Source organism: Passer domesticus, chromosome 3 (genome assembly GCF_036417665.1).
Source record: "Passer domesticus isolate bPasDom1 chromosome 3, bPasDom1.hap1, whole genome shotgun sequence".
In the NCBI taxonomy this organism is placed as follows: domain Eukaryota; kingdom Metazoa; phylum Chordata; class Aves; order Passeriformes; family Passeridae; genus Passer; species Passer domesticus.
Window position 1 is genome coordinate 64,645,635 of NC_087476.1, and position 12,932 is coordinate 64,658,566.

A 12,932-nucleotide genomic window follows, 5' to 3' on the forward strand; every position below is an offset into this window, starting at 1 on the left:
TCTATTCTACACTGAAATTCAGGACAGTATCAAGACCTCAGATGCTGCAGAGACTGAGGTACTGCTAAAAGTGAGGCAAAGTAGTTCCCTTGCTCTTGGTACTTAATAAGGTGATCTTAGGTTACAGTGTTTAATAATCACAACATCCTTATCCGACCAACCAAGAAAAAGTAATTTTGTGATGTGATATAAATAACTGAATCACATTACTATGAATAGTGGTGATCTTGACAAAGTTAGATTTTGTTTCTTCAGTTCTCAGTAAAGCTGGACTTAGCTAAACCTGTCATTCTCTCAGTAGCAGTTGGTTTGGGAAGGTGCAAAGTGCTCACACAGGGGAGTTGTGCTGTCTCAGAGGGCAGTGGGCAAGCCTTTGGGGCAGCTGCTCTCCAGGTGTCAGGCCAGGGCAGGCTCCCTGGGAGCCTTACAGCTCTCCGAATCAAACACAGTGTCCAAGTGCCATCTCGTGGCCATTGGCGACATAATTGAGCAGACATAGGCGCTGCTGTGCTGGGTGGACCCTGGCTGGCAGGTGGAGGAAAGCCCCTACCCAGTCACTCATTCACTCCCTCCCAACAGGAAGAGGGAGAGAATTGGAAGGACCAAAAGTGAGAAAATTTGTGGGTCAAAATAAAGATTGTTAAATAAGCGAAAGGGGGGGGAAAAAGCTCACAAGTGTTGCAAAAGCAGTCAGTCACCAACAGCAGACTTGTGCCCAGCCAGTCCCTGAGGAACAGCTCAGGGACTTTGGAACAAGCAGCCTCTAGTATATTGCTTACCTTATAGGGAAGGGAATATTTCCTAGGTCAGCTGTGCCAGCCATGAGCCCCTCCAGCCTCTAGTCCACCCACAGCCCCCTCACAGCTGGGACAGTGTAAGAAACAGAGGCAGCCTTGACAGCACGTGAGCTTTGCTCAGCAGGAGCTGAAACATGCGTGTGCTATCAAGGCTGTTTTAGTCACAGTCACATAGCACCATGTGGACTGGTGTGAAAGAAATTAACTCCATCCCAACCAAAGCCAGTGCAGGTACCTGCATAAATTACTGCATCACTCAATACTCTTGCTTTTTGGCAGTGAAAGTAGTAGGATTAGTAACTTTTACGTATCCTCTGAAGGCATAATTTGTGTGACTTCAGTAATTTTTTTACAGAAAGGTGATCACAGTATGAGGGAACTGAACTTATCCCTTTTTTAGGAAGAGTGAAGATCTTTCTACCACTTTTTTTTCGTAATCAGTAGTTGCTCCTTTTTTTATAATGCTGTGAGATGGTAGTTTTGTAAATACAGTTATATTTGTTGTTTCCTGCAACTGTTCAGCTCCTGCGTTGTTGCTTTGGATTGCTTCTGTGCCTGGAAAACAGCTCTGAGTCTTGTGTATTGCTGCTTACTGTTGGCTAGGCATTTTCTTGTCATTTGGGAGCTGGAAAACAGTTCCATGAGGTAGAGATGTTTGTGCAAGTGGCGTGGAGCATCCATAGAGGCATCTGAGAATATGGCTCAAAGCAGTTTGTAACCAGCCTGTAGGCAATTAGGAACAACCCAGTGTAGAAAACCATCAGATTGTACAAAGTAAGAAGTAGAAGGAAAGAGAAAATGGTACAGCACGCAAATGAAGTTCCCTAATTGTTTAAACTAACATTAATTAACTAGTTTCAGAATTAAGTAGGAGCAGCACTACATTACTTCTTTTATATTTCCTACAATTGTATTTTGGAATAGACAAGTAGTGCTCGGAGCAGGCAGTAAAAGTGATGCCAAAAAAAGTAACAAGATTAATTAGCTTCAGCTGCAAGCCTTTCATAACATAGTCCTTGTTGTTTGTCTTGCTTGCATTCTTTTGAAATTTCTCTCCACAGCCATGAAGGTTAAGTATCACAGCCATCGACAGTCACCTAACATAGGAACCAGTACTTGATGAAAAATACAACATATTGCATGACTTATAATAAAATGGATGAAATTGATAATGTTGCTATCAAGAAATAATTGTAATCATCTATTCGGATACAGCATCTAGAGGTTTAAACAGTTTATATGGCATATATTCTCATTTTAAGTTGTGGGGTATGTAATATCTGAACTGAATTGTCTCTCACTAGGTCAATAAAGTTCTCCGAAATCATAATATTAAGCCACATTGGATGTTTGCACTGGACAGCATAATCAGAAAAGCTGTGCAGACTGCTATTACAATTCTGGTCCCAGGTGAGTCATTCTTAATACTCAGCAAATGTTTATCAGCTGATCTCTTTAAACATGCTTTAGAGTTGTGATTATGATGCTTCACTTAAGATTTTGAAACCACCAGCAGCCTTTTTCCTGTTCATTGTCTGTTTTGCAATTCAGAAACTAATCTGTGTATTGTTCAAGCTGTGTTGGAAAGCACCTTTCCACAATGAGTAATCTAAATGATTCTGCAACACGATGAGTAGTAGTAAGTTAAGGTGCTCTGGGACCTAATTTTTTCAGGTGCACACGGTGGCCTATATCTTATGGTCAGAAACTGTCTAAAAAAACCCCAAAAAAACCATCAAACCCAAAAAACCCAAACAACCCCAAACCCTTGACTTGAAGCCTGCCAAAACCAGCCAAACAGGTCTGCAGTGCCTGCAGTTTGTACATTGTATTTTAAATGTGGAATTAGAGTGTATGGCTTCACTGAGGGAAGGAGTCTGTTTAGGTGAAACTGTCGCCCATTCTGTTACTTCTCTACCTATTTCCAAATTTAGTTTTTCTGATTCTTCTCAACTTCTAAATCCGGAATTAATGGTGATATTTTAAAATATGTAATTTAATGCTTTTAAGTTGGAATACTTACATTCCTGTTTCCTGCAGTGGGTTGAGTCTTAGATTATCAATAAGGGGATCTGAAAATTACTTTGAAAGTTACATCTGTTCCTATTCTCCTTATTTTCCATATCCGTAGCACAAACAACAAGATATGCATAGATTTGCTGTGTTACTTTCAAGTCACAAAGAAACTCCTCTGTCTTCTGATTAGAATGCTGAACACCTCTTACAGGCATGTCCTTCCTTGCAGTGTAACTGTAGAATTCCTCCTTAGTAGTCTGTTCTTCCCCATACAGCTTATTGTCAGCATTAATTGTAGGTGGTCAAGCTTAAACAAAAGTCTCTGTGCCCCAGTAGTTTTTAGACACTGATCATCTGTTGCTTCCCTACTTCTGATTACGTTCCCTTGCCTTTGTCTCACTCTTTTTTCTTAATTTTTTCTCCTTATGATGTGGAGATTTATCACTGGCCTTAACACTTCTTAAAGTTACGGGATATTTAAGGAATGGTACAAAGCCAATTTTATGCTGCCTGGTGGTGAACAATGGCAAAGAATTTCTGCATCACACTAATAAGAACAGAAGTTCAAAGTAAATTCAGACATATTTGCCTAGCAATATTTGGGTAACTGCTACATAATAAATCTGCTTTCCTGAATTTAGAGAAAGTACAGCTCTGTTGATCTTATTATGTTCAGCCTTGAAAAAGGTATGCAGCATTGAAATGAAGAGGTGAAATAGATCAAAGAACCAATGTTTCTTTTGTAAAGAAGAGAAACATACTTGTTAGTTTAGTTATTGAGCAGAAAGGGCATAAAGCAAGTGGGATTCAGGAAAAAGAAATACATTTTGGTGAGGAGACTAGAGGGAGTTCTTAGGAGAAAGGAGCCACAATTGAAGGAAGGAAGGAACAAAGATTTATATTAAATAGTTAGAATTAACAAACAGATGTTGTTACAATAATAGGTTGTGTAGGAGTGTGAGATCTTGTGTACATATCTCACATACCTGCTAGGCTCTGGCAGGGAACAGGGAACAACAAAACCAGGGTATAGCTTTGTGTTTGTAGTTTTGTGGATGTGCATCATTACAAAATAGGCAGTGTTCCCTCTGATAAGTAGAAGGGAAGTGTGCTTTTAATTGTTGGGAGAGGGGCATTTTTTGTAATTTCCTCTCTATGTTTGGATGCAATTTTTTGGTGAACATGGTATTCTTATAAGGATGGAATGCTAAATATGCCAGAACAGCAACAGCAGGAATACCTGGATAGAAAAGAAATAATGGTTATTTGTTCAATAAAATGTTTCCAGTCAGACACATAAGAAAATACAAACTACCAAGAATGGAATTAAGCAAAAGAAACTCTGCTGTACATGATACTTCAGCACAATTTGACATTAAATGGTAGCCAGATCTGGAATCATGTTCATACAGATGTTTGTTTTTTACAGCTCTTGAACCTTTGATAGGCAGAATAATAATCTGCATAAACAAGGGTGCTGTTATGTTTTGAGGGATCTTAAACCCCTAGAAAATATCTGTTGTCCTGTTACAGAAATTTCAGATCGGTTGTAACCAAAGCTATAGGATGATCTGGAAATAGTCACTTGGGTCTGCCTTTGTTTTAATATTTAACTAATATTTAAGATCTTTGGTGTTTTTTATTTTGCTTATATTTAATAGAATTAAGGCCACATTTTAGCCTTGCATCTGAAAGTGATACAGCCGATCAAGATGACATAGAAGTTGAAGATCAAGATGAACAGCCTCAGAATCAAACCATCCAGCAGCCTTGCATTGTCTTGGAAGATGCAGTAGCTACCTCAGGTGTAAGCACACTCAGCTCTACGGTGTCCCATGACTCCCAGGCTGCTCACAGATCACTGAGTGTCCAGCTGGGCAGGCTAAAATTAGAGACAAATAGGTAAGTCTGGACATCAGGAGACAGGGACACTGGCCTGCTCACAGCATTATGCATTGGTTAGCTTTCAAAATATATATAAGCTGGAATACTAGTGACAGTGCCAAAATTCCATTGCAGTGTACGTTGTTCCTTTTAATGATGATCCTTGTTTAGCTGTGACTGATCACTTACATAGTTGTATGAATTTCAACAAAACCATAGTCATGCAAATTAAGGTCAGACTTGATTTCAGGTGCCCTTTCAGGGAAGGTCCATAAAAAACTGACTTGCTGCCAAACTTCTGCTTTTTCTCTTTTTGGTGTGCTCTGTATGGCTGATAAATGGTGTTATGTTTTGTTTCCATTAAGGCAGAACTTGCTGTTCTTTTCTATAGCTATTCTCAGCAAGTGAACTCAAGCTAATAGGCAGCCACACAGAAACTCTACAAGGAAACTGCTTCAGATTTATTTTGTGCACAGAAGTCACTGCAAGCAGGATCTGTGCTTACCAGCAACCATTACCTTTTTATTATATAGAGAAATATGGGGAAAATAGGTGTTTTGCTTAAAAGAAGAAATGAGGCAGATATTTGGATATTGTATTTTTTTTCAGAAATATGTCTTGCACTCTGTGCAAGTGAAATGTGGTTCTTTAAGGTTTTGTTTTTCTTTTAAGAAATGTCAGAGAAAAATTCAAATCCAAATGATCTTCTATATATTTTATTTTCATTAAAATATATCAAAAACTAGATATTTTCCTTTTGCAGCATGTGATTTATGACACTAGATTTCCTACAGACCTCAGTAAATTTTGAATGTGACCTTGATAGAAAGAGAACATGTCTTCAATAAGAGAATTGTTATGCTGGTAGAACATTATTTGGAGCTGCAGTTTCATTTGAAATTAAAATGTTAAATTACACTTTACTTTTACATGTCTCTCAGAAGGTTCCATAATTAGACTAATTAATTAGACTGTACTGTATTTAATAAAGTATCAGTATTTTGGGGTCCTTATGTCACAATTAATTTTTTTACTTGTGACCACTGGGAAATATTTTGATTGTCTTAGTGTTATACCTAAAGAAATATATAAATATTTTAGATTGACTCACTTTACTTCACAAGCTTATGGTGGGGAATAGCCTCTGAAATGATCAGCTTATAGAGGTACTTTTCTGCTAACACTTTGCTTCTGTAATTTTCTCACATACAAAGCCTTTGGCCAAATAATCACATCTAGTCATTCATGCAGGTATTTTGAATAAATAATACAGACAATTGTTTAAATATTTATGAAAGCTTTATTGGCATAAGCAGCAAGCAGTTATCAGGAGAAAATAATGGATTATTTTATTTGCCCTGAAGGCCTTTTTCAAGCAGACTAGGTAGACTAGGAATAAGCTAACTGAAAGGTGACCTGTCTGGACAGAGTATCAGTTTGCACTGAGAATACACCCTACACCCAAGCAGCTCTGCTCCCATGCAGGGTGGACTTGTTAAGGTTTGTTAACTCAGGTGTGGAAGCACTCAAGTACAAATATGTTTCTGGCAGGCCTGCATGCAAGCTAAAAGTAGGGCTAGATGTTTTTACAATGCAGTCATGTGGGATTCAGTTTACCCCTGTGCAAAGGCAGGTAAAGGGCTTCTGTGGCACATTTTCTTTCAGAAAAGGGTTGCAGTGCTCAACTAGTATAAATTTTTAAAAGAAATTTAATATATGGATAAATGATAGGAAACATGCTGAAATGGAGCAGTTATTGCACAGTTCTCAGGCTGACAGAGGTTCCAAGAAAGGGATGAAGATGCTGCAATCCTTTCAAGGCAGAACTTTTGAAGACTCAGGAGTCATAGGTTTATGAGTCTGCTCTCCATGTCCAAATTTTGACCAAGTTCCTGATAACATATTCCACCTTTCTGAAAGAACAAATTGCAGCAGTTTTACATACTAACTTTCCATTATATTCTGACTATTTTTGTTTCATCAGCTTAAGTGGTGCTAGCCACTGAATCTCTCCAGGTTTCTCTCTGGGTTTGTGTTAGGAAGGTCGAACATGAGTTTCAATTTACTTCTGCTTGACATTCTCAGAAGTAATTGCTTAGGGAAGTAGGCAAGTATTTTGCCTCCTCTTTTCTCACTCTTAATATAGCCTAGGAGGGCAGACACAAAATGCCTTATATGTGAGGAAGGGACAGCCCTTGTGTGGTTGAGAATGCATTTTTTTGTATTTATGAAATGCAACCATATGTTTTCACCACATTTGCATCACTGCTCTACCCTTTCCATACCTTTGAAAATGTGTGCTGGAGAGATGTGAACTGGCATTTTTCCTTACAAAGGTTTAGCCCTTAGTTTATGAACCACTTTGATATTTGTTCTCAGTTCCAGTTTTGTTTAAAACAGAACACAGGCTGTTGAAATTTCACTGAAATTTTCTACCATACCACTTGTTTAGTGGGTGAATACATATGTGGAGGTTGGGGTGTTTGGGGCTTCTGTATGAATGTTTATATCTTGATATAGGTCATAATCAATCTATAGTGAAAGAATATACCTTCAGTGAAAGCTGAAGACTTTGTCAGGAATGTTTCCAGTTTAGGTATAGTAAGATCTTTCCTTTCTCAAAAATGTGAAGCTACTGAAGGAAATGAGTGCTTTGTTCTCATTACTTCACAGGTTATTGGAGGAGTTAGTTCAAAAGGAGAGAGAATTTCAAGTCCTCTTGCATCAAGCTATAGAAGAAAAAGATCAAGAGATCAGGAACCTACAGCTCAGGTCACAGCCAATAGGTAAGTGAGAAGAATTTTTAAAGAAAAGTTTCCTACTGGCTACAGATGAAAAGGTGTCAGCTTTTTCTGTCCTTTTTATTGAGCCAGCCTCAGCAAAGATGCTTTATTGTGCTGCTTCTGGTAGGGTTTGCTCTGAAGTAAGAATGTACATTGTGGAAACAAATTACTGGATTTGTTAATCACAGTACAAGGAATGAGTATGATTTAAATATTTTTGTTTGTGATTATATGGAAGAGAGCAAGGCTCATATCCTACTGAATAAATATTACTCCAAAAGAGGATAATCTAGTATGTTTAGATATATGTTCCTTGAATTACAGACTGTTCGAATTGTTACAGTGAAAGTTCAAGAGGGTGAGATGCAAATACACCTAATTGGTGAGATGCAAATACAACTTAAACATTACTGAGGAAAGCTGAGTTTGCTGTCTCTGCCCTGAAGAAGGTGGAAGGGCTAATGCAGTTTGATATTTCTGTGTAATGTGCTTCTAAGTGTTGCTTCCAAAAGCAGCTGATCCTCAGCCTAAGATATTGCCTGTACAGCAACTGTATGAGTTACACTGAACAGTGCAGTTAATTGATGTAACAACCTTCATGTAGAAACAGTGACAGTAAAATTGATGTGCTTTGTACTAGCAAAGTCATTTTCAGAAGAGGGTAGAAAAATTTTGTTTGTCAATGTTCACATAACTGTCTGTAAATTGTAATTAAGTGTGTTCTTTGGGAATTGGCATTTATTTATGGGGATACTGGTATTCTAAGCTTGAAGGGAAAGCTCACTGAAGAGAGTGCTTGAGAAGTCAAAAATGACAAGAGGTTGCTTTGGCAACACAAAACCTTGTCTCAAATATGCTTGTTCCAGATATTCCTGGATTGTCTGTCCGTCATCGTCATTCCACTGGCACAGGGACCGAAGACCCTGATCTCATAAACTGGCTGAGAGCTCATGGAGCTGACGAGGCCACGATAAACAAGGTAGCAATGATCCCATTCACTGCCTGGTACAGTTGCAGTACTGTTTTGTGACTCAGTTTAAAAAATGCCAAACCTTTCTAATTAATTTAGCACATTTTGAGAGATTAATTTGTTTTCAGAGGATAGGAAAAAGCCATGAATGTGAAGGCCTTCATAAATATAAAGTACCATTAATAGTTCCTAAATCTGATTGTGAATAAAGCAATAAAATATCCTGGTAAATAGACACTCTTGGGTTTTCAGTGTCCTTACACACTGCAGCATTCCTGCTGATGGTACTCTGGCTGCAGGATACATGTTCACCCTTAGCTAGCTGTGCTACAGTGAAATATCCTGAAGTAGATCAGTCTGCTCAGCAGCACATTATATAACTTTAGAGGTGTTAAAGATTTCAGCTAATTTAAGAATACCTGCATGTAGTTATCACTCCTACAGATCAGACCAAAGGTTCCTCCAAGTTCAATTACATCAAATTTAGATGCCGTTCTTGAAAAGGTACATCTTAACTGTTTTCATTTCCTCATGAGTTAAATGTGATATTACTTATGGTCGAATTTGTGTTCAGTGAAGTCTGTAATTCTGTGATATGAGTGGTAGCAACAGAAATGCCAGTTGACAAAGGTTTTGAGTAGCTGTAAAATCATTACATCTTTCAAGTTGTGGCTGGTATGCCGATGCAGAGTATACAGTGTAAAATTTAAATAGTTTCCCTGTATTTGTAGAAACCATGTTTTTCTGTTACATGTACTGCATTTCAGCCCAATTTTAGGTTTCTCCCAAATTTACCCTTCTATTTTGGGGGCAGATGATTCTAGGAAGATGAGCTTAGGAATTTAAATACTATTAAATGCAGACTATACAGTGTAAAATTTAAATAGTTTCCCTGTATTTGTAGAAACCATGTTTTTCTGTTACATGTACTGCATTTCAGCCCAATTTTAGGTTTCTCCCAAATTTACCCTTCTATCTTGGGGGCAGATGATTCTAGGAAGATGAGCTTAGGAATTTAAATAATATTTCTAACAAAATGTTCATTTAAATTTCTTTCTGCAGTTCTTGGCTGAAGACTATACCTTAACGGATGTTCTCTGCTATGTTACACGGGATGATCTGAAATGTTTGAGACTGAGGTAATGCTTCAGAGTTAAATGAATTGTGCTTTGTAAGAAGAAAAATTGATACTAAGTCTCTACTTATTTCATTGTGTGCTATTAATTTAAAATAACTAACACTTTCTAGTATGTCTCTGTATGCTGATACATTTCTGCCAAACAGCTGATGCTGTTTGAATGTAAAATAAGCTTTTTCCCTATTGAAGGCAAAATTTTAAGGTAAAGCATTTACCTTACAACTGGAGACACTAGATATCCCATTAGAGCCTTGCTTTTATTTTAAAAAGTAGAGCTAGAAAAACTTTCAGTAGTTTATTATCATCATCAAACTTCAGAAATGTTACTCATGGACTGTAAGTAACACTACATTTCACGTAATCATGCCAGGTGTATAGGTCACCAGCTTGCATCATGTTGGAAGTCAAATGTGGGTTATGCAAGTCCTTTGGACCAGAAGTCTGAATTCCAGACAGCAAGCATCTGCCAAGTGGAAAGATTGCCCTGTCTTGTAATCAGAAAAGGACTCTGTTCTCTGTTTGAGTAATGCATGTTGGATTTCACCTTTGATCAACCTTCCCACTGAATATCATTGATCAAAACCAGTGCAAGAAAATCAGAAAGCACCTCAGTTGGAAGGCTTTCAGGCTAGAGAGTATCTTTGTACCTGAGTGGCTTTATGATTTTTCTTTACAGAGGAGGAATGCTGTGCACGCTCTGGAAGGCGATCACTGACTTTCGAGAGAAACACGCCTGACACCGATGTTTTTTCTTTGCTTCTCTGCAGAGATGAAAAGATTTCCTTTCAGCCAGAGCAGGTGTGCTGTCAGAAGGACTGTTGCACTTTAATCCAGTATTTGTTTACCAATGTTAAAAACACTGCAGCTTCCTGACTGCTTTTACTTCTATAATCCATAAGGAATCTGTAAACAACCCACAACATTATTTTACTTTAAATGTTTTTACATGCAAGTTTTTCAAAAATTTTTAGAAAACATACACACAAAAGTTATAAACTCATGCAATATTGTAGTTAAAGTAAGCAAATGTTAATTTCATGACAAGCTGATGTAAGATTTCATGTAACAGTATATCACTGGAACAAAAACAAAATGTGACAACTTTTCAATTTCTTTGTAATATATATCAATATTATCTGTAGTAGAGCTTCATAATTTCAATCATAATTAGATATTTTTCTTTTAGTGTGCAAGACCTAAAGGTAATTGTTTTTACCTACCACCCTGCATAGTTTAATATTGTTTCTTTTTGGTAATTTAAGTTCTATGGTGCATTTGTTTTAGAGTTGTTTATGTACTACTGAACTGTACCAGTTGTATACACCTGAACCACGGTAATGTTAGCTTGTTCTAAAGCTATATCTGACATACACAGTTGAAAATAAAAATAACCTAAGACTTACTTTTTCCTATATTTTTGGACTTATAAAATAATAACAATGGTGTAGAACTGGAAAATATTGGAATAAAAAAAAGAAAAACATTCATACTGAGTATCAAGGGAACCTTTCTGATGTATCTTACATTTACTGTGATCTGGGTATGATAACCATAGCACTGAATATTTTCTTGGTTTTTTTCTATTCAGTCTAATTATAGTACTAACAAGCCAAGACCAAACAAAATTCTTCTCTGGGTGCTATGCTTGACTTGTGAAATGAAAAGTCCTGCCTCCATGCACTTAATAGTCATTGTGGACTCTTATTTCTTTTTCTGCTTATGTTTATGCAATGATTTTTTTTCCTCACATGTAAGGAAAAAGGGTGGTGGGTATTCTCTGTCCATCCACTGTCATTGTCACTCCACCATTCTAGCACTGGGTATCAACAGATTCTTTTGGGGCAGTTGCAAAAAATTCCATTGTGGGTAAGACTTGCCTGGACAAGAAGCTGCTCCTTTTTTTTATAATGCTTGGTAACCAGTAAAAGGCTTATGCTCTTAATTTTTCAGGTCTAGCAGGTATTTTCAAAGGAAACTAATTTTTTTTTAACATAAACACATTGTCCTAATGTGTATACAGTAACTTTTGCTGGCTACAATGCAACAATTATGTATTAAAAAATAAGATAAAGAACTGTAGATTAAATCATTTTAGTCAGATTTTTTTTTACTCTGAAGATGGTTCTATTGCTTTTTAGGCACAGATGTATTCAAGTCATTCCAAAAACTTCACTGCATTTTACTAGAAACACAGCTACTGTTTATCAATTTCTACTGCTATTACAGCAGAAAACAATATATTTTCAAGGTAATTTTAAACACTAGAAAGACCAGAGGTGGAAGCTGACTTGTAAAACCCAAAACTTAAAAAATACTTCACCCATTGAGAAGTAACCCTAAGACAATGAACTTCTCTAATTTGATTTTTGTGAGAAGCATGATCCAGCTTTGGTCCAGCTTTGAAAACCTCTGGATTCAAGCAGTATGACTGGAAAGTAATTGCACGGCTCTGTTTACTTGGAAAGCATGCAGCCTGTTCTCTATGACTCAGACTGCTCAGAAATGCCAGCTATGTAGGGGAGAAAGGAGTGAGATCGAGGTTTCCATTGAACGTCTCCATGAGACCTAGCCTGGAACCAGCTGGAATTAACTCCTGTAGTTCTTTGCTGGCTTCACCAGACCCAAGGTGGCTTCTGCAGCATTGCTCAGCAACCAGTTCTGTATTCTCTGTGGTGAGACTCTACTGGATCTGATCCATGCCCAGGGCAGGCCATGTGCACTTATGCTCCTGCAGCAATTCTGGTCTGAATGTGGTCCCCTAAGCAGCACAGCTAATCCATGCAGATACTAGATCTGTGCCCAAAAGCTTATGTAAGGTCCCTACATCAGCTTGTACCAGATGTTACTTTTGACATCCTCAGACAAATCATGACATAACACTGGGATGACGTGCATCAGACTGGTCAGCCTGGGATTCTTCAGCCTGGCTCCCAGAATATGCTGGTGGGTGGATGGACCACAAGTGAGGGCTTTGAGATTATGTTAGTGCAGGATGTTGTTGAGGGCAACATTTTGACCACAGGGCGGCACACCAGTGGATTTGAACTTGGATAACCTCTTAGTCCTTGATCAGTGTTGTTCTAATCCAAGGCTCAGGATGATTGAGAGACACCTTAAGGGAGCACAGAAGTGAAAACTCGACCAAGACGTGCTGCTTTTGCACCTTTCAGCATAGACCCCAACCTATTCTTCTATTACAGACACTCCTGCTCACAAACCACAGGGCGTGTTCATCACCCAGGCCCCAAACTCCTTATTTTAGACCACAAATGGCTCTTGGTGCAACAGCAAAATATTAATCTCTCCTTCCTCTAGAATACCTTGTGCTGTGAATTTAGCAGTTT

General features: G+C 38.0%; 1 protein-coding gene across 1 annotated transcript in view; it reads left to right on the plus strand.

The window, feature by feature from the left end:
* Positions 1–11,069, plus strand: part of MAP3K5 (mitogen-activated protein kinase kinase kinase 5) — a 99,155-nt gene extending 88,086 nt beyond the window's left edge. The window contains exons 25-30 of the mRNA XM_064413577.1: positions 2,102–2,207; positions 4,475–4,715; positions 7,371–7,483; positions 8,347–8,459; positions 9,513–9,589; positions 10,265–11,069. Of these exons, the coding sequence (XP_064269647.1) occupies positions 2,102–2,207; positions 4,475–4,715; positions 7,371–7,483; positions 8,347–8,459; positions 9,513–9,589; positions 10,265–10,325 (711 nt within the window). The 3' untranslated portion in view covers positions 10,326–11,069. The remainder of the gene's footprint in view (positions 1–2,101; positions 2,208–4,474; positions 4,716–7,370; positions 7,484–8,346; positions 8,460–9,512; positions 9,590–10,264) is intronic.
* Positions 11,070–12,932: the final 1,863 nt, after the last annotated feature.